Here is a 22,405-nt window from a genome sequence, read left to right as displayed (position 1 = left end):
AAAACAGGTTTCTGGGATCCACCCTCAGAATTTCTGATTCAGGTGGAGAATTTACATTTCGAGGTTCTGGGTGCTATGGATACCATCAAGGGACCACACTGTGAAAACAGAACAAAGGTGGAGGAGGATGATACAGTATTACTGAATCCCCAATACCGTTACAGTTATAAGAGCAGGTAGTCAGTATCAATCATTCACAATAAACTCTGTTTTCTTTGAATTAGAAGTAAGATGAATGCTCTCTTTCTCCCTCTCTTTTCTTTTTCTTTAGAATTCCACAGGGATTGCTGACCATGTAGGTATTAGATAGTACTTACGTCATGGCTTGATAAATGGATTCAATCCCGTAGCGCATGGCAAATTCATCAACTATTTCTTGGGATGCATCATCAAAAAAAACCTTCCAGGCTTCATCCCCTTTGACCTCTGGGATTTTCACTCCACCATTCGATTTCACTTCAGTTAAGTAATGGAACAGATTCTAAAAGCAAGTGGTTTTCAATTGTTCAGTGACGCCTCAGAATAAGCTAGAAATATTTAACTATAACTTTCAGTAAAATACACTTGCAATGCCATCTCTTCTAATGTTTTATCAGCATCTAAAAGTAGAGAAATAGCTTAGATTTTTATTCTAACTCACTTCACTTATTATTCAAAAGATGCCTTTACTTCTGGTAGAACTATACAGAATCAATTATTCACATGTTTTGTACATACCCAAATACTTTCAGAAGAAAATAAAAATGTTTGTATGTAAATATAGCTGCATGATAGGGCATATTTTACATTCATGGACTCTGAATCAATTATAGTGCCCTGGAAGAATGTGATTTTGGCTACATTATTACAGAATGTAGTTACATAATGATAACCAATGGGGCAATGAAATGAGGTTGAAAATGAATGCTTGAAAATTTAATAATGGAAAAAATATCACTATCCCCAGATTCTTTTTGCTTCTAACAATTTGGGAACTGCTGTATGGATGCAGTGTGAATCAACTGAAGAAACATCTCTTAGATTTCAGTTCTTTCTGGTCCTTGAACCACCAGAAAAGATTCTAAAAAGTTAAGCATAATGCTGTTTCTCTAAACCCAAATATTCTCTGCCTATAACGTAAGTCCAGACTCCTCCCATCATGCTAGTTCAAGGGATTTCTTTTTATTGGTCTGAAAAGTAAATGACTCTTCTTGAAGGAAAGAGATCACTAATGGATTGTAGTAAAGAAGTTTAGGCCTTTGGCTGATTACTGTATAATAGGTAAATGACTTAAAGGCAGTTTCTCATTTTTACTTTAGTAAAATCGGGTGCAAATGCTTATATGTATTGACTATTTAAAGGTATTTCATAGATATATTTAGGAAATATAATGCACAAAAAAAATCAAAGCAGTTTTTCAATTTCAAACTTTTTTTTTTTTTTTGGTCACTGGAAGAGTACTTGATCGTTTTGAGTATGTGAAATGATACATTCCTCAGTTTTACCTTACCTTTTTTGATATTTAGGACAAGCATCATTTGCATCTAAGAAAGTCTTCAGTGTCACCACAGTCTACTCTAATGCAAAGCATATAATAGAAGCCCAAAGTTACTGGCCTATTTATATGTACAGAGGCACACAGGAAACTTGTGAGTTGGCCCTTTAAAAATATCTGTCTCATGAGCTTGTTCTGAATCCTTGTTAGAAGAAAAGTTCTTCGGGGTCAGTACCTGGGATTTATAACACCTCATATCACCTGTTATAGTACAGAGTCATAACTCTAGGAACTACTCTACAAATATAATTCCATGATTTCTTTTTAAATATAATACTATTTTATGATCCATTATCAAAACTATTTTCTTTTCTAGGTTTTATTCTTAATAAAATATAATTTACTTACCTCATGTAAACATGTATATTGTATATGGTATGGAGCAACCTTCTCCTCTCCTTTAATTTCCACATTGATTTTCAATCGAATGGCTCCAGATACAGCTGACTTATCTGTCCTTTTCTCTGATAAAGCAAAAAATATACTATTTCAAGTTTTCAAAAGCTTAAAAAAGGCTTATGTGGCTAAAATCTATTTTTATAAATTATATTTGATTAAATAGCCATGATTTCCCTAAATACAACTTAAAAGATTTGTTTATTGTATCATTGTGCTTGTTAAATTGCCTTATAGAAAAAGTTAATCAGAAGATACTACTCTTCTGATATAAATTTTGTGTAATTTATCATTTTATACAATGAAATTAAATATAATATTTGGCAATCAAAAGCAAGATGGCTAAAGTATAGTATTATTTTTTATTATTTTTTATTTTTAGGCATACATTTCAGTAGAGTATATTTTGACATATTATACATACATGGAGTATAAATTATTCTAATTAGGATTCTATTCTTGTGGTTGTACATGATGTGAGGTTTCACTGGCTATGTATTAATATATGAACATAGGAAAGTTATATCTGAAAGTTATATACATATGTGTATGTATATAAATGTATATTCTAATATACAATAAATGTATATTCTAATATACAAATGTATATTCTATATTTTGCTCTTTCCTGTTCCCATCACCCCTTCCCTTCATTTCCCTTTGTCTAATTCACTGATTGAATATTAGATAGGGAATTATTTTACTTAAAAGCTCTTCTCATTCTTTCTGGGTTTGAAAAGATAGACAAATTTTTGGTTAAAAACAACAAAAATCAGTTATCAATTTCCACTATCAGTGATTCATAAGACCTACAGTCTTTCTATAGCCTTTGTTTATTTATAATATAATATTGGGTTAATTACTTATTTGAATAGGATCAATATATAATGAATTAAGTTAAATAGTGTATGTATATGAGCACTTATAAGTGGTAGCTTTGAAAAAAAAGTCTTAGTCACAAAATTTCTAATGTGTGAATTTAGATGGGTATTGAAGTATGATACCCATTTCATAAATGAAATATGAAAAGGAATGTCTACTCATTTCATAAACCAAATATGAAAAGGCATGCCAACCCATTTCACAGTGAGAAATAGGATCTAAGTAAGATGGCACCAAGTCAGTGTGAAGACTTTTTTTAGCCATGTAAGATAGACTTAAATCATGAGAGCTACTCTCTCCTGTAGAATGCCTCCTGATTCCTCATCCTTACTATTGAAGAGTCCTTGTGTTCTGAAGATCCTTCTTAGTATGAGGATCATGAGAGTTTTTCCTACATGCTGAGAAATGGTTGATTCTCAATGAATACTAAAGTTATCTGCTGGTGTTTAGAACAATGCAAGTCCTAGGATCTTCTTGCCACCCACCTCTTTCCAGAGCTCCAGGGGAGATAACTGGGTCTTTAATTTTTAACTATCATTATCCCAACAAACCCATGGGAAGCCTTGGGCACCCAGGGCTTTTGGCCAAGTCTTACGTTGTGCGGTGAAATAAATTCTAAGTCATGAGGAAGGAAGAAAGGTGTACAAAGAATGAAAGGATGGAACATACTGATTTTACAAAATGCTCAGAAAGATAAAACCTGTTTTTCTCTCTTTCTCACCTCTACCCCTCCCTGAGGTTAAACATCAACAATAAGGGGAAAAAAAAGATTTATTGAAGGTGACTGGGCAGAGGAGAATGTATTGAGTGACATAATCCTCACATAAACTAAAGAACAATTTGAGCATGAAAACTGGACGTTTGATTTCAGTAACGGCACATTCATAGTCCTTAGCAAATTGAACATATTCTCATGTTTTGTCAAAAAAAAACAAACTAGGGACTTTTAGTCTGTTTATAACTTTACTGCCTCAACTCAAGGACATGCTGGGGGGGGGAACTCCATGCACATGTAAACCTCTTAAAATATAAATTATGAATATTGTATCCAATTAATGACCTAAAATTTACCCTTACATAACATCTGTTATTTTAAATCTGTTTTCATACATAAAGTTATTTAATAATTTAAACAAGATGTAGGAGGATGTCACGATAATGTAGATTTAAAATTTTACCCCAATGATGTAGACATACCAATTTCTTTAAGGAGGATTTTGAAAATATTTTTGGTAATGGGTTCTTAGTATATCTTGAATCATTTGTGTCCAGATAAGTTCAATCTCTTTAAATTATTGTGTAATTTAGAGTTTTGTTAATTCGGTGACATTCTTCTTTTAGTTTGTCAACTATTATGTTGCTCAGAGCTAACAGGCTTTAAAAAAGCTGAAAAGCACATTTTAATTTGCTAAAGTATATTGGTTTCCTGGGTGGTAACTTTTTTGTAACCTTGGAACTGTGTCAACTCTCCATTGACTCATGACCATCTAGCCCCCAAAAAGTGAAAAATCAGAGGATTTCAGTAAGAGATCTTTGTATCATGTCTTTTGTAGAAACTGGGGTAACCAATGTATTTTTACTACTATTAAAACATTGATGAAGATTCTAGGGTATTATTCAAGTCTAGTAAAAGTCATATTAAAACTTGTCTTTATTTATGTAATAAAATTTAATTTAAAAATCATGAAATGAACATTCTCTCAATATCTTCATCCTCAGAGTCATTGCTGAATCCACATGCATAATGGTTTTATCAACTAAAATGTGCTTTTACGTTATGATTTGAGAGAAATCCAAAATGTGTTTTTATTACCAAAATTCCATTAATATACCAGAAGGAAATCAATCAAATAGCACTAAGTCAAAACTTGATTATTTTTCCCCAAACATTGGGCAAAGGTTTTTGAAGCCATATGTTATGAATTAAAAATGAAGAATTTTCTCTGAAGACATTCAGTTAGTTCCTTGAGTTTTCTCTTTTCATCTCCCATTTACAAATCTCTTTCAGTAATACTAAATTGGAACAGTTACTTTTAATTGCCAATGAAACTACTCCACCTAAAAGTCCAACAGAATGATCTTTAGACATTGGTTATTTGTACCTATGTATGAATATAATAGATGACATTTTGGAATATTTTTAAAACTTGTTTTCAAGTAGATGTAAAGATAATCACCTAAGTTATACCAGACATCCATTTCTCCACTCAGTGTTCTTACTTCTACAATTGTTTGTCCCAGAAAATCATCTGACTCCTTTTTGAAATGTTGCTTGACTCTGGATTTAATGTCATCATCTTCATCCCACACTCTGACTTTGATTCGATCTGTGGAGTTATGGCACTCACTGAAAATAAATGTATATAGTTAGTAACCATTGAAAACAGTTCTAAGGGGCATCTGATGTTAGCACCTAATGGTAAATCTATCTAATCCAGAAAGATATAACATATCACATGATAAATGACATTTCTCACCGACACATTTCAACCATGAGATGTTGTAAATATCCAATGGAGGTGTAGTGAAGAAAAGTTTGATTAATTAAGTCATGTTATTAAAAAAATCCTATCTCATATTGCCCTATTTATTTTAACTGAACCAGATACAGTCAAATGTAGGACAGAAAACTTTGCTTGGTATATTTTCAATTATGCCATGTTTCCTATTTGCAACAGTTTTCTTGGACAGCATAGTCATGCTCAGAAAATTCTCCATCAAAAAATATTAACCTGATTTTATTGCAATGAGCTTTGAGAAAGTGGACTTCACAGAATATAAAATGATAATATAGTATGTGCAGGTGTTTGATGAAATAAAAATCCCAGTATGTACACAGGTAAGGATAAGTAGAATTAGAGTAACATATTTCTGATTTTAGGAATGAACCAAGAAAAAATAAGAAGGAACCATATATTCTAGTCCAAACCTCATTTTCAGGTTTCTTCCACCTTCATTTGTTGAAGCAAATTACTTTGTTTTGTTTATACATAATGTGGTCTTTCCTGACCCTGTGATTTTTGTATATATTCTTCCCTATGCTTCTCTACTTGATAACTAATCATTCTTTAAGAATCAGCTAGTCACATGCTCTCTTCTCCCTGTTTTTTGAATCAGTTAGTCATGTTCAGTTGTGTGCTTCCACTATATTGTACACATGCATCCCATATAGAAGAGGAGTCTTTAACTTGGAGTTTATGGATGGTCCTGGGCATTCCTAAACTTGGATTAAAAGAAAAGCAAACAAACCCATCTTAATTTTTTTTCAACTTTGAAGAAAGGCAACAAATCATTGCAGTATTTTGTTATCAATGAAATCATAATAATTTACATATAACATTACACATGTTAGGAGACTATATATATATATGTATATATATAATTTCAATATAATTTTTCAAATATTTCTTTATTTTATGCATTAAAAAGCACAATTTTGTAAAGAAATCCACAGCATTCACTAAACTGTAAAATGGGTTCAAGGAACAAAAATTATTTAAAAACTCCTTACAGTAAAATAACTCTCCTATTAAACTTTGAAGCAAGATGATGAAGACATGTAAGAATTAAATTTGGAATATAAATGCCTATGTAGTGATTTGTAGTCCCAATAGTCATTTCAATGATTTCTGGAAATTTTTTGATTGATAAAAACTTTGAGGGCACTATTGGCATTCAGTGAACTAAGCCAGAGATTTAGATACCCTGTCATATGCAGGCGAAACTTTGTGTATTAAAATGGCCCACTAGGCATTAATGAAGATATATTACCCATTAATAATTATCTCAGCTCAGGAACTAACTCTTTTTTACATAAAAACATCAAGTGTTTGCATGTTTTACTAGACACTGAAATTTCTTGAAAAGCAAAAGAGGATTTTTTTCTTCTTTTTGTAGTTACTGTTCAGAACTTTACCAAAGAAACTTTGTGCTCCATTTTCAGCAATTATATTTTCAATCTCAAAACTACTCAAGTATTTGAATCAAAGAATATGTATCAGTCTGCTTTTAAAATGGTCTTATTCTTGCTAATTCTACCAATGGGTAAAAGTCCGTATCTAAAAGATCAACACCCATAAATCAATAGCTTTCCTATACTCCAACAGTAATTCAGTTGAGGAAGCAATCAGGAAAACTATCCCATTCAAAATAACCTAAGAAAAACAATACTTGGGAATTAATCTAACCAAGGAGCTAAAAGAACCTTACAGTGAAAATTATAGAACACTGAAAAAAGAAAGTGAAGAGCACCTTAGAAGATAGAAAGACAGCCCATGTTTTTGGAGAGGCAGAATTAATGTTGTCAAAATGGCCAAAATACCAAAAGCAATATACAGATTTAATACAATACCCATCAAAACGCCAATGGCATTCTTCACAGAATTAGAAAAAAATAATAATTCTTAATTCGGAAAAATAAGAAACACAGAATAGCCAAAATAATATTAAGCAAGAAAAATGCAGCAGGAGGCATCACAATATCTGAACTGAAATCACACGACAGAGCTGTAGTAACAGAAATATCATGGTATTGGTATGAAAATAGACATGAAGACCAATGTAGTAGAATAGAAGACACAGAAACAAACCTAAAAGTCTATAGCAGTCTGATACTTGATAAAGATGCCTAAAATATATCTTGAAGTAAAGACAGCCTTTGTAATAAATGGTGCTGAAAAAACCAGGATAGCTATTTGTAGAAAAATGAAATTAGACCCTATTCTTTCATCCTGCACAAAACTCAAATCAAAATGGATCAAAACTTAGCAGCTAGACTGGAAACCATACAATTGTTAGGAGAAAACATAGGATCAACACTCCATCATATAGGTGCCGACACAGACTTTCTTAATAAGACCTCCAAAGTACAAGAAATAAAGCCACAATCAACAGTGGGATGCCATTAAACCAAAAAGCTTCTGCACAGGTAAGGGAACCATTAAGAACATGAAGAGAGAGACTATAGAATGGGAGATAAACTTGGCCAGCTACTCTTCTGATAGGGGATTAATATCCAGAATATACAAAAAACTCAAAAACCTTAGCACTGAAAAAAACAAATAACCCAGTAAATAAATGGGCAAAGGAACTAAACAGAAACTTCTCAATAGAAGAAATACAAAAGGACAATAAATACATGAAAAAAAAAAGTCAACAGGGTTGAGAATTAGTAATTAGTTTCTACCTGTTTTAACTACAACAAATCTCAGTTTCTTTTGCTATAAAATGGGGGTAATGATATGTATTTTATAAACTGACTATGGGAAGAAATTAAGATAAATATAATAGCATGGTGCTGTCAGCTCCACCCCAGAAGAAGCCTGCCTTGGTTCCTGATCTGATCACCATGGTCTGAGTGAGTGTGCATCTGCTGAATTTAGAGCCTAAGATGTGAGACTTTTGATCTGACACTTGAGCTTAACATGCAAAAGGAATGTCTGTCATGAGCCTGTCATGATTAAGTGTGCTTGCAGTGCTTAGAATTAATTTAGAATTGTTTTCTGTGAATTGATTATGTCTATTGCAGTGCCTACCATTAGGGCTTGTCATTTTCGTGATTAAGAACCTATAGAGTGAAATTGTATTGAGTGATTTGAGTGAATAAAACATTGAAAAAGGCAGAAGCACATGGACATTCTTTATTTCTCCCCATGGATTGCACCTTTTGCCCATCGCAATATGTATGTATTACTATTTGCTCATATATATTTAATGATTATTTTTCTCATAAAAACTGGCCAGATCATACATTCTTTGTTTTCCATAGAGCTATTCTGAGGACTATTTAAACAAAGTTTGCTGTCATGTTTTAGGCTTAACTTTCAGAAACCTGTATTTTTACCTCAACAGGGTAAAGATAATAGTGGGGCTGCTTGCTTCAAGTACTAGGAATTATATGAGGGTTTTGTGATTAAGACCAGAGATTTAATTTAAGATGATGTGAAGAGTCATCACATAGGGATACCTATCATCTCTGAGCATTCTGCTTCCTATTTGGTTACATACCCCCTCAAGCTCCTCTTTCTCAATATTAAAATTAGATAACACACCTTCCTAGATTTCTTATAGAATCTACACATTTGCTTTGTAGTCCAACAAGATGTGGACTCACATTGCTAAAGTGACACAATGGCCATATTCTAAGGACCTACTCTTTTTGAAACATTGGTATAGAAGCTTTGGCACTTTGATATAGAATTTCTGGTATTTAGTCCTGAAGGGCAAAAGTATTGAGGAATGGTGGTCATGGTATTTCTCCCAAAGAAACATCATGATATAACTGAACATTTTTCCTACATAGTAGCTTCAGCAATTGGCACTTTGACCTTTCTAACAATTCTTGATCTATGTAATTGTCTATGAAATAATCTTTTTATGCATAAAGTAACCAGGATAGACTGCTGTTTGCAGCTAAGAATAGTGACTATGATAATAATTTTTAAAGCATGAAGAAAGGTACGAGTAAAACAACCTGAAATGTGGAATTGACTCTGGAGGAGATAATTAGACAGATAGAAAAAATTTAATTACTATAGGATGGAAAGACAATGCATTTTGATATGCTAGAGCAGAAGATCTGGTCAAGCTGTTGCTTGCTATATCTATGATCTCTAAACACAGGCCAACTCCCAACTCAGCATTTTCTTTAGTGAGAATGGTGGGAATAAAATCCAGAATGTTGGCATGTGCTTGTTAAATCTTGCTACTTTCAAATACATACAGCAATAGAGATGAAAACTAGAGTCACAGTCTGTAAGCAGAGAAGCAAAGGAGCACAACTATACCAAAAAAGGTTCACTCTGCTGGCATCCTGCAATGTAAATTGACTGAGAATATAATAATTTGGAACCCTGCAGGGTTGAGCAAAAGCCTGTTTTCGTTTTTTTCTGTAGCCAAAAATATGCCTATATAGGCAGAGGCTACCAAATGCAAATAGAGAAAATTGTTGCTCCAGGACTTTTGTAGCACCTTCCTTTCCTGAGTCTCTAAATGACCAGAGGGCACAGTTTGGTAGCAAAGATAGGATTAAAGATGTCTTCACCCTGGCCTATTATTTTGCATGGCCTGAGGCTACAACCATTAGGGTAAGGGAGAAGAATTTCAGAAGAGGTGATAATAGCTAAGAGTTAAAATTTCCAGGTTTATGTGTCTATTCACTCATAAAACTGTTTTAAATCCCATTTCATGGAAGCCTGGAAAATTTTCTGGGAAACATTATTGTCAAATGTTTGGCTACAGCTGAACTTAAATTCCTGAGTTCTTTAACTCATAACAATGGGAAGTGGGCTCCAAATAGAACTAGGAAGATTATATGCCTAGATTTACTGGGAAGGTCTCAATTTATGGGTATCAAAGAAAATGTAACGTTTTCTGGTTATTTTCAGAGCCTTTTTAAAATTTACTTTCACGTACACAATACCCACTTTGAATTTAGGCACTAACAAAATACATATGGAAAATCTACACAGGTGTAGATACAAGGATCTGGAGGAAAATCAATAAAAGAAGTTCACCCAGAAAGACGTACCAGGGCCTGCAAGATTAGTTATCCAAATATCCATTTCTGCTACTGAGATCAAGAAGTACTAAGTATACCTGTTCAACAGTACTCTTTATTTACAGCAATAACTGTCCTGTATTTTCCATTTTCCCTTTTACTGAATGAGAAATTGCCATTGTCTTATCTTCTTTCTCTACAATAACATATTGAGAGTGTTAGAGGAGAATGATTTGTTTGAAATCCATAGGTCACAGGCTCAACAAAGAACCAAATCCAGAGTTTATGGGTAAAATACCTAGAGACCCCGGAGTTCAAGTTGGTTATAGCACACTAGATATACTTTTGAGATCACTTATTTTGGAAAGGTATTTATTTTACTTAAAGTAAACAGAGGAGTATAAAAGTTGTATATCAATACTGAGTGGTCAAAGAGGTGAAAGTTGGCAGACACTATGTGCCTGCTCATACAATAATCTTTTAAGATGCATCCCTTTCCTTTCTTAATTATACATAATTTCCCAATTGCTCTTGCAAAAAGGGATGGGCATTTGACAAAGATCTGCCAATGAAATATAAGCAAAAGTCTTGTGTTGAAGTCTGTTCTCTTTTCTTCTTTACTAGTGGGGTGGGGGGCAAAGGACAGTCAGTGTAGGTCATGAGTGATTGGGTCAGGAAGGGAGGGGCTGATTCAAGAGGAAATAAAAAGCTAATACCTCCACAGAACCTTCCTCTCCTCCAACCTGTTGCCAAGGTTACCTGCTTCCTGGGAATTGTTCCTCCCTACCAGGAGTAGTTAATGAATACCCCTCGGGCTGCTGCTTTCCTGCTAGTAACCCCTGGGTAGTTTTATTACCCTTGGATCACTTCACCTTTTGGTCAGGCAGGCAAGATAAGGGGAAGAGGGGGGCATGAGAACAAAGGAAATCTAAAATCTATAAATGGGGCAGGACACCACCACTCCCTCTCCCTCAGCACCAACTTGGACCCCCTCCTCTGTGGAGGAGTCTCTGCCTTTCTGTTTCATCCTTTAAATAAGAGTTTTTTGCTCTTGCATCAGCATTTCTCCAGTATTCCGTGTTCAATACCAGGGGAATGAGACTTGATCCTGATTCTCAACAACAGTATCACTACCCTATAAACTGGTGTGAACAGCTTTCAGTAAAGTTGTGAAATCAGGAAGATGGGATAAACTTACAGAAACATTGAACTACCAGAAAATATCAGAAATACTTATACTGGATATTATTCTTGAATGAAATCAATGAATCTTTTTTCGATTAAGTTACAATTGTGGTTTTAATATGAAACTGAATAAAATTCTAATTGACTAAAGTCTGAAAAGCATAAAAACCTAGTATATTCATTTTGCTTTATAATATCTGAAATGATTTAAAAATAAATTTAAATTATGAACTGTTATCATTTCTTATTCTTGGTGTGCTCTATAGAGTTCCTTAACTGTTTAAAATGTGTTATACAAACCATGACTTTTAATAAAATACAAATGTTGCATTTTAGGGAAATGAAGCTTTTATAGTCAGCAGAATTTGACAGCAAGAAATACATCACAGATATTAGAGAAAAAAAATCTACCATATACACTAGAGATAAAAAACACCTTCTTATGAAATCTTCCTCTATTAGACTTTTTCCATCTGATTAATCAGCCAACCATGACTTCTGGCTTACTTTACCAGTTTGAGAATTTGGCTCTTTAATCAATAAGAACATAAAATATTTTACAGTACAAATGATTGATTAAAAAATATGTATTGCTAGAGCCAAGTGATTTGCTTTCTAGTTTTCCTTTAATTAAAAATAATTCTTGTCATCAACAGGGATTCATGAATGTAATTTTATATATGTTCATTGTTAAAGAGAGGCCTAGTTCATATCAATGTTTATAGCAGCACAATTCATAATAGCTAAAGTATGGAACCAACCTAGATGCCCTTCAGTAGTAGATGAATGAATAGGAAAACTTTGGTATATATACACAATGGAACATTACTCAGCATTAAAAGAGAATAAAATATGGCATTTGCAGGTAAATGGATGAAGTTGGAGAATATAATGCTAAGTGAAGCAAACCAATCCCAAAAAACCAAAGGCTGAATGTTCTCTTTTATATGAGGATGCTGACTCATAATGGAGACTGGGGAAGGGAGGAATGGAGGAATTTGAAATAGGGCAAAGGGAGGGAGGGAAAAGGAAGGGGCAAGGGAGTAGGAATGATGGTGGAATGAGTTAGACATCATTACCCTAAGTACATGTGGTGTGAAAATACTTTGTGTACAGTGTCTTGAAAACTTGTGCTCTATATGTGTAATATGAAATTAATTGCATTCTGCCATCATGTATAACAAATTAGAATAAATAAAAAATATAGATATATTCACTATCTTTTTTTTTAAACAAAGAGAGAGAGAGAGAGAGAGAGAGAGAGAGAGAGAACTTTTAATATTTTATTTTTTAGTTTTCGGCGGACACAACATCTTTGTTTGTATGTGGTGCTGATGATCAAACCTGGGCCGCACACATGCCAGGCGAGTGTGCTACTAAGTGAGCCACATCTCCAGCCTGATATATTCAATATCTTAAAAATAACAAAAAACAAAAAAACAAAGAGAGGCCTAGTGTTGCCCCTATGGAATTAAGATATTTTATTTCTTCTCAAACTAAAAGAAAACACTTTTCCTTTCTGACTCGGGATTTGTGTGTGTGTGTGTGTGTGTGTGTGTGTGTGTGTGTGTGTTTTGGTTTGGTTTTTAATTCACAGGTGCCATGTTTCTTTAAAGAGATAGTTTTCTTTTGTGAACCATCCACTTAATTATTCCAAGTTTTTAAATGAACTCACTGCAAATATTTTTAGATTTAGTTTCCTAAATGTAGCCCAAATATGTATCTGTTATTATTTAAAGCAATTTTTTCCTTACTCATGCTCTTGTTGAACCCATGATGTAAAGAAAAGATCACCAATTCCAATTTTAAACCAGATTAAAGCAAGCTTACATTGAGTACATGAGAGAGCTGGCCAGCAGCTCTCTCACCCAAAGCCTAGCTAGAGAACAGCCCAGCTTTCAGGGAAAGAAAGGTTTTTATAGCACAGAAAGTTACAAAGGGGGTGTCTTGGGAAATTATAGCTAACAGGACTCTGGCAAACATAATACAAAGGCAGAGAGCAGATTAACGATCTACATGGTTTAACATTTCAAAATAGAGAGTAAATCAAGATGACAACATCAGAATTTATGAGGCACCACTGAGGTTTTAGGGAAGGTTTATCTGGTCAAGGAGAGCCAGGCATGGGTGACTTCAGAGCACAGGCAGGAATTCCAAATGAGTTTAAACATCAGATAATCAGGCCAAATAGAAATCTTAGTATTTTATAGTAAAACAGAAATGAACTTTACATAACTTTGTGACAAGATGATTCCCAATCTTAAAATGGAATTTGGCTGGGTTCATCACTATCAGACTTTAACCCATTCTGAGATGGATTGTTCTTAGAAAGATGCCTATAGATAATACAAAGTCATAAAGCCTGATTGCCTAGTTTCCATTGACAAAAATAAGGTCCTGCTCAAGTAACCATTCCCAAAGCAATATCATTGGTGAAGTAGTGCAACAGCAATCAATTCTTCAAATGAAAAAATGGAACGTGGAGACTGCACTTACACTAGAGGTAGATATAATGTAGCAAATAAAGTGTCTCACATAGTAACTATATCAGAAAAAAATAGTAAAGTCACCATTTAAAATCATGCTCCTTAAAAATATGTAAAATTTCTAGTTACATATTTTGACTGCATCAAATAAGATTCTGTAATATTTTAACTTGTATTGTACCAGGTTTTATTAAAAGACACATTGATGACTGAAATATTAAACATATTTGAATATTTGTATCTATGTATATGCACTGGAATGAGCTATATTAGTATATGCCAAAATGTAAGTGATAGAATTAGTGAAAACCTGTATTGTATTCTTTATAGTTTTCTGTAACAATAAGAAAATGATCCTTTAAAATATATTCTAGTAATTGTAAATAATCTTATTTCAGCTTAGGCTGGATGGCAGGGCATTGATTCAGAAAACCATCAGCTAGAAACCTCCTCTAAAAGCCATTCTAAGGCAGCCTTTCAAACAGTAATTAAATTCTCTAGTTACAACTTAATTCCTTAAACTCTGACCCACTAAATGGAAATACTATGGGATGTTCAACTTTCACATTTCCTCTTAATGATTTATTATGAATTATGTAACCTGCTTCCCTTGCAATATTGGTGTCTCACTTGTTATTGAATCAGGATCCCTAACCCTGTTACCTCTGAATTCTATTACAGTAGACGGACACACTCAACGACGATGTAGAGAAAGTTTTCTCATCTGCATTTAACAAGGACATTTATATGACTGTTAGGATAAACTGTTTTCAACACTTCACTGTTGTTTATGTTGTGTCAAGTTTAAGTTTGATAATTATTAAAATAAATATTAAAAATTAAATACTACAAAATAGTGATAATAAAAACAATGTTTAGTAATATAAAATAATTACTAAAATATTAAAACAATATCATAAAATTGTAATGTGAAATGTAAAATTACATAAATTTATAAAAATTAATATTTAATGATTAAAAATCACATTTGTTTAAGAAAAGACCTTATTGCCCATTTTTCTGTGAAAAGAAAGACAATAAAGGAAAAGGGTATCAGAAAATAGGAGGATAAAATTGTTCTCTGAAGAAAATAGGACAGAGAGAGAGGGAGTGTGCATTTGTGTGAGTGTGTGCCTGCCCATGAGTGTGTGTGCACATAGTGAGGGTGTGGGGTGGTTTCTATTCACCACTGCTTTTGGTTCACCATATATTTTCCCAGCTCAGACTCTATATTAACCATGTTTCTTAAAATAAGGTTGTCTTTTCCTATTCTTCTATGTGATGAACACTTACCTATCAAGGCCCAGAAAAAAAATTTCATTTCTGAGTCATGCCCAAAGTTCCCTAGGAGCTCTTGATTTTTTTTTTTTCATTTCCTAGTACCTGTGGCCAATGTTATTTGAAATTTGTTTACTAAATAATTAAGAGAAATATCACAGGTAAGAGGAATCATGCCCTTCAATTTTGCTCCCTTTTAAATGTTACAAATATGCATGTTCCAACTAGGGGAATAAATATTGTAGTTGAAATAGTATCATTTGTTTGCAGTTGGAAATAAGGTCAATTTTGAATATATATTTGACATTTAATAAACATTGTAATAAAGGGTTTATCATCCAAAATCTGAGTTTTCTTTTAATGGTGATATGTATTCTTTGGTTAAACTAGTTTATCTAAGAAATGAAGAATTATACATCAGTGATCTCTAAACTTCCTGGTTGTAATGAGGGGCAAAAGATAACATAACTCTAACGGGTCCAGAACAGTGTATGCTGATATTGTTGTGTAGTTATCCTATTCTAGCTTTAATATTTCAACATCTGTGATTCATACTATAAGCTATGCCCTTTTGCATTTTACTTTTTTTTTTCTGTCTGTCTGTCTGTCACCGATCTATCTATTTTTGTACTGGGAATTGAACCCAGAGGTTGTTTTTCATTAAGCTACATCCCCAGACCTTTTTGAGACAGGGTTTCACAAGTTGCTTAGGGCCTCAATAAGTTTATGAGACTGGCCTGAAGTTTGTAATTCCCTGTCTCAGCCTCTCATGTGACTGGAATTACAGGGGTGTGCCTCTATACCTGGCTGCATTTTACTTTCAAAGTCAATATGTATCAGACATGATGGAATAATAAAACAAGCTTGAAAAAAATACTTGTTAAAATGCTTGTAAAAATTCATTTGAGTTACTTACTAGCAATATGACCTTGGGCAAGTTACTCATTTATACAGAGCCTCTATGCCCAATCAATAAAATTAGAATATAAACAATTAACTTTAAAAGGAGTAAAGATAGTATATATAATATATTCACAACTGTATTAGGCACTTAGAAGACTTTTAATTATAACTAACTAAATTGTAGCTAATTATATATTTCGAATGTCTAAATATCCTCTGCCTTTAACAGCAAAGAATGAGTCAACACAGGTATGTAAGGAAATTTTTAATTAGCCTAATTATCCAAATACAGTAAATTGATTAAATAATTGATATAAACTAATAAAAACATTTTATGTAATTATTAATAATGCTGTTTTAGGAATATATTTTACAATGTAGGAATTTTTGCTAGAGATCATTAAAAGAAAAATATAATGCAGTAAGTATAGTAGTAAAAATTCTAATTTTAAAATTTCACATCCTATAATATATAGTCACACAGCACATAATAATGTTTTGGGCAACAATAATTCCATGTATGATAGTAGTCTTATACGATTGTATTGCCTAGAGACATTGTAGTCATATTAGTTTGCATAAGTACATTCTATAGTATTCACACAATAACAACATCACCTATGGATGTATTTCTCAAAGGATATCCCTGTTGTTAAGCAATGCATGATTGTATATTCATACATATTAGTGTAGACATATGAATGCATTCATACATATACACATAGGGTGAGATATACGTGTGTATCTATAGATATATGATGTTACACATTTAGTTACCTATATGATTAGAGAGATAGCAACATCAAGATTTCTTACAGTGGTTATCCTTATGGTGGTTATATAAAATGACATGAATATATTATGGAGAAGTAATTCAGAACACTGACTAAGACTGAGAGTTCATTCCACAGTATCATAATGTCAAAAATGTGGAATCAATCCAAGTCTACCAAATGGGAAATAGATAAACAAAATGTGGTATAACCACACAATGGAATATTATTTATCAATAAAAAGAAATAACCTAGTGAGACATGCCATAAAATGGATAAAATTCAATATCATGGTGTTAAATGAACAAAGCTAGATTTTTACACTTAGAATATGTGAATAGTATCCTATGTAAATTATACCACAATAATAGTGCTACATAAACGAGAACTCAATTCTGGTTCTATCATTTATTAACTATTATATTACTTAACATCTCCATGTATTAGTTTTGTCTTTCTACTTAATGATGACTATAACAATTGTACCTTTGTCATAATACTTCCATAATAAGTAAATGGATTAATATGTGTATGTGTGTCACTTGGAATAGCACTCAGGAAAGTACAGACACCATATATATTACTTGTAAGTATCTGTTGAACGCATTCTTTCAATCTCATATTTGACTGATGGAAGTCTGTATTTTTAGACTTTCTTCTATTGTTGCATTCTTTGAAGTACGTGAAATATGTGAAAGAAGTTAACTTCCAAGAAAGAAATATAGTTTTTAAGAAAATGTAATTTGTAAACTGGGCATGGTGGCACCTGCCTGTAATCCCAGCAACTCAAGAGGCTGAGGAAGGAGGATCATAAGTTCAAGGCAAGCCTGAACAATTTATCCAGGCCCTATCTCAAAATAAAATTTTAAAAAGACTGGGGATATAGTTTACTGGTTAGAATGCATGTCTAGCATGCATGAGGCTCTGTTTCAATCTCCAGTATTGTTTTTTTAAAATTACATATTCAGTTTGTCTTAATTGATAAATTTTGTCTACTGTAACAGCTATTTTTTTAAATTAATTCATCCTTGTTAAAGTGGGAAATCAAGTGAGAAAAATACTATAAGCTTATTTGGAGAATATGGAAATTTTCACCATTTTTTGCAAACTCAGAATGCATTGTGGCCAGGAAGGTAAGAAATTTCATCAAGGGAATGAAAGCCCAAGCTTTCTACTTTGGTGGACAATCATTCTAGATTTGTGCTCCTGATTAGCAGATTCAGAGTTTGAGATAAGTGCTGATTTCTAAATGGGAAGATTCTTAATACTGCTTGACCATTCACTGCATGTATATATAAAAATGGATTAAGACAACACTATTTGAGCAGTACCCAATTGCTCATTTCTATACCCCTCATTTCTGTACCCCATATTTGAGGGGTATATAAATGAGGGAATGCCTACCACTAAAGATGCCAGATGCACAGGACAAGTGAATATAGTTGAAAAAACACAATCTAAGCAGCTTAGTCACATAATTATTTCAGACACTACAGTATTTTTATGGATCTGTATTAAGTGAAACACAACACAGAAAGATGTATTTTAGTGCTTCTTTGTGGCTATAAACATGAGGAATTGATGAAACAGACATTGCCTTTGCCTGATTATGTGATCCTGATTAAAGTATAAAAAAGTACACTTGTATAAATATATCAGAATATATTAATACAGTCAAAATTCAGCCAATATCAGAAAACATCCCAGGGAAGTGAATACAGGAAATTGCTTACACTATGATAAAATAGCTGAGAAGTCAAAGGATAGAATAAAGGACCCCAGAAATTTGTGCCAATAAAAAACTGACACCAAGCCTGTGTTGGAAGAATGCTGGGAAGAAGTAGGGTTACAAGAATACAGGGGATGGAAACATGAGGAGGAAATAAAAGATGGGGTTGGCCCCACAGAGGCAGGCCACATAATGGGAGCTGGAGTCATGGAGGAGAGCCAGACATTGCTGGTAGTGTCCTCCAAGGCAGAATGGGCAGGGAAGAAATGACCTTGGCTTATCTCCTCCTTCCAATTTTAATCTCACTGCAGTTCCTCATGGCTGAACCTACCAGGCTGGAAGTCTAGAAAGGTAGGCTGCTGAGATACGGAAAAAATTAAAGGAACTTAAGAGGATAAATAGAAGAGCAAACAGGGAAATGACCAGGACATAGGCCACAATTGTATAGAAATTACCATGGAGAGATACATAAAGCTTTACAATTACATAGAACTTTTCAATATTTCTTTGTTCTTCCTGAGAAGGTCTTAGTGTTTGAATATTTTTAAAATATTTTATTAGGGCATTATAATTATACATAATAGTGGGGTTCATTTTGACATATTCATAAATGCATATAGCAGTTTGCTCCATTTTAAGCACCAGAAAGCATTTGCATCTTTCTTTTTTTTTAGGCTGTAGGGAAGGTACCTGGGGATTGAACTCAGGGATACTCAACCACTGAGCAACATCCCAGCCCTTTTTTGTATTTTATTTAGAGACAGGGCTTTACTGAGTTGCCTAGTGCCTCACAATTGCTGAGGCTGGCTTTGAGCTCTCAATCCTCCTGCCTCAGCCTCCCGACCTGCTGAGATTACAGGTATATGCCACAGCACCCAGCAGCATTTGCATCTTGATAGATAAAATTCCCATATGACAAAAGCATTTTTTAAAGAGCCTATCATCCAAATCTCTTATTTTAAGAAAGAACACTGTTAAAGATTAAAAACTCTGTTGTACCAGATAATACATAAAACTGCTTTGGGAAAATAATAGTGCTTTATAATCCATTTTATTATCATTATTTTGTACTTATATTGTCACTTTGAATAAGTACATGGATACTTTAAAAACTTTGAAAAATATTGAATGTTTTCTAGAAAAAGCACACTTTCTCAATTTCTCTTTGTAGTGAGCACTATTATTGTTGTGGTATCTGTGTTCAATAATTACTGAACTCACTAAAAATCATTGTCAATATATTAGCAGAAATGTCTGGTGTTATTATTTACATTTTAGAGGTTGGAACATTGTTTTCAAAATAGTTACATGTATCTGCTTTAAATGTGACAAATATGGAATCATATTTTACATACCATTTGGCACTTTGACTTCTTAAATTTAATACATCACATATATTCTGAATAATACATTCACAACACTCTGTTTTAATTTATATAATACTTCATTATATGACTGCATCTTAACTTATTTCATTCATTCCCTATAGAAAATAATTGGCATTTAGATGGTTTCCAGTTGTTTACTATAACAAACAGTACTACACAGATTATCTTGTACATATCATCCTGTGTGTGTATATTAATGGATATCTGAAAATATTTTAGTCAGACAAATTGATACAAGTGGATTTGCTAGGTTGAATGGTGTTATAGTTATTATGTGTATATGTACATACAGATACACACACATATGCTTACTAAATAATAGTCTCTAAAAAAGCATGTATTGTTTACCCTTGTACCTAATTTTCTATATTCTCATTAATAATAAGAATTATTGCAATTTAATCTTTCCTAATCAGGCAAAATAAAAAACCTACCTTTTCATATTATACTGACTTTTTAAAAAGCATATTATACATGAACTGATACGCGTGTGTGCAGTATTTATGCAATGAGTTGCTCTTTGTAATACCAGAACATTTGAAAAGAAAAGATACTATAAGAAGGCTCACCCCATATCTAACAGACTTCCAAAGAGTCTCTGAGTATTTCTTGCTACAGAAAAACAGTTACACTAAAATAATAGACAAAATTTATCTTTGGCAAGAAAATAATACCAATCAACATTCATTTCTATACTCACCAACCTTCCTTTCTCTTAGATTCTCCTCCTCATTCTTTGGTAGAAAAGGAAATGTGCATATGTATATATGTGACTACATGACCAATATGATTCTGCAACATGAATACTCAGAAAATGATCTTATATCCCATATATGTATGATATATCAAAGTACATAAATGAATTCTACTGTTATGTATAACTAATTAAAACAAATTTAAAAATTAAAAAAAAAGAAAAGAATGTGCCATTTTCCCAAGAAACTGAAGCACTAACAGAAGTGTTAGTGGCCAGATTACAGTTGTATCAACTTTCTGACTAGAATTTATCTGACCCCCAAAATTACATCTAGAGAGATGATGTTAGAGGTAAACACTATTAACAAGCATCCCTCTTATTCCAAATATCATCAGTAAAGCAACACAGAAAGAAGCTCATAGAAAACTTGAGTACTAATCATCAAGGAATTGCTATTCCAATTAACTTTTTCACTTAAATCTAAACTTCTATCAATTATTAGGAATAGAGCAATTGTGCTTAAGAATTCATAAGTAATATTGTTGGTTATACTTTACTCTTTTCTAGAACTCTTGCTGTATATTATATAAAATACAAACAGATGGAATACAAAAAGAAAACAAAAAGCCAAGTCACTGCACAGATATGACAAAATACATGATAAAACCTGTGATATTTTGGTGGTGGTATCTATTTGCTAGAATAGTTATCATTTATCATCAAAATGCAAACTTAAGTGGCATAAAAACAAATTGAATATATATAATTATGAACATCTGGATGAAAAGTTTACTAAACATCTATCTAAATGTATTCAATAATTTCAAAAGTTTATATAATGAAAATAACAATTTGATCAAATATAAACAGCTAAACTTTTAAAATGTACAAAATTACTGTGACTTATATGATAAAAATATAGGATTGATGATTCAGGAATAATTCATTTTAATAAAATACATTACTTTGGATTGAATATTTGAAACTGCCATTTTTGCACATCAAAAGAGACAAATACCAGCAATGTCATATGATCCCTCTTCCATGAATAGAAAGTCTTCTCAGGGGACTTGTTCTTTCTGACTGTTTACTGACAATCACCTGGACTTAAAGACCTCACTTTAGTAGTGTTCAATCTCTGAAAACTGCTGGAGAGCCAGTACATAAAGATTATCAGCACCTTAATTTTCTAAAAATATAGCATTTACTCCTGTATTACAAGTAGTTTGGGTTCAAATCATTTACTTTTATTACAATCCTGACAACTGAATATACAACTAAAAAATAAAACTAATTGTTTCAATTCCTCTTTGGAGCAAAAAAAATTATAAATTAGCACTAACTTTAAATTAAGTATTTAATAAAGGATGCTTTACAACTGTATGTCTCTTTTATGATGAATTTTACCAACAGATATACTTATCTCTCAATACCAGTGTTTCATAAATTAAACCTATGAAGTCAGTGAGGGCCTTAGAAATAAATCATCCTGAGATGAAGGGACATGCCAGATGTCTCCCCAGAGGTGGTGTTAGTTTCATACTGTATGTTTTCTAAGTCTTATACTTAGTTCTGAGAGGACAGAGTGGAAAAGAATGATGGATCTAGTCATAGAAAAAGCTCAAGAGGTTACTTCCTACCACTTATTTCAGAGCT

The 22,405-nt window shown here is 32.8% G+C and overlaps 1 protein-coding gene across 2 annotated transcripts in view; it reads right to left on the bottom strand.

Moving 5' to 3' along the window:
* Unc13c (unc-13 homolog C) overlaps window positions 1–22,405 on the bottom strand; it is a 539,205-nt gene that overhangs the window by 300,919 nt on the left and 215,881 nt on the right. For both annotated transcript variants that reach the window (XM_076848586.2, XM_076848585.2), the window contains 3 exons: window positions 4,990–5,159; window positions 1,883–1,998; window positions 318–481 (listed from right to left, as the gene is read on the bottom strand). In XM_076848586.2, coding sequence (XP_076704701.2) covers window positions 318–481; window positions 1,883–1,998; window positions 4,990–5,159 — 450 coding nt within the window. The remainder of the gene's footprint in view (window positions 1–317; window positions 482–1,882; window positions 1,999–4,989; window positions 5,160–22,405) is intronic.

The sequence above is a fragment of the Callospermophilus lateralis genome, chromosome 3 (genome assembly GCF_048772815.1).
Source record: "Callospermophilus lateralis isolate mCalLat2 chromosome 3, mCalLat2.hap1, whole genome shotgun sequence".
NCBI classification, from domain to species: Eukaryota; Metazoa; Chordata; class Mammalia; order Rodentia; family Sciuridae; genus Callospermophilus; species Callospermophilus lateralis.
The sequence above is the reverse complement of the archived record's forward strand: the minus strand, read 5'-3'. Positions and strand labels throughout refer to the sequence as shown.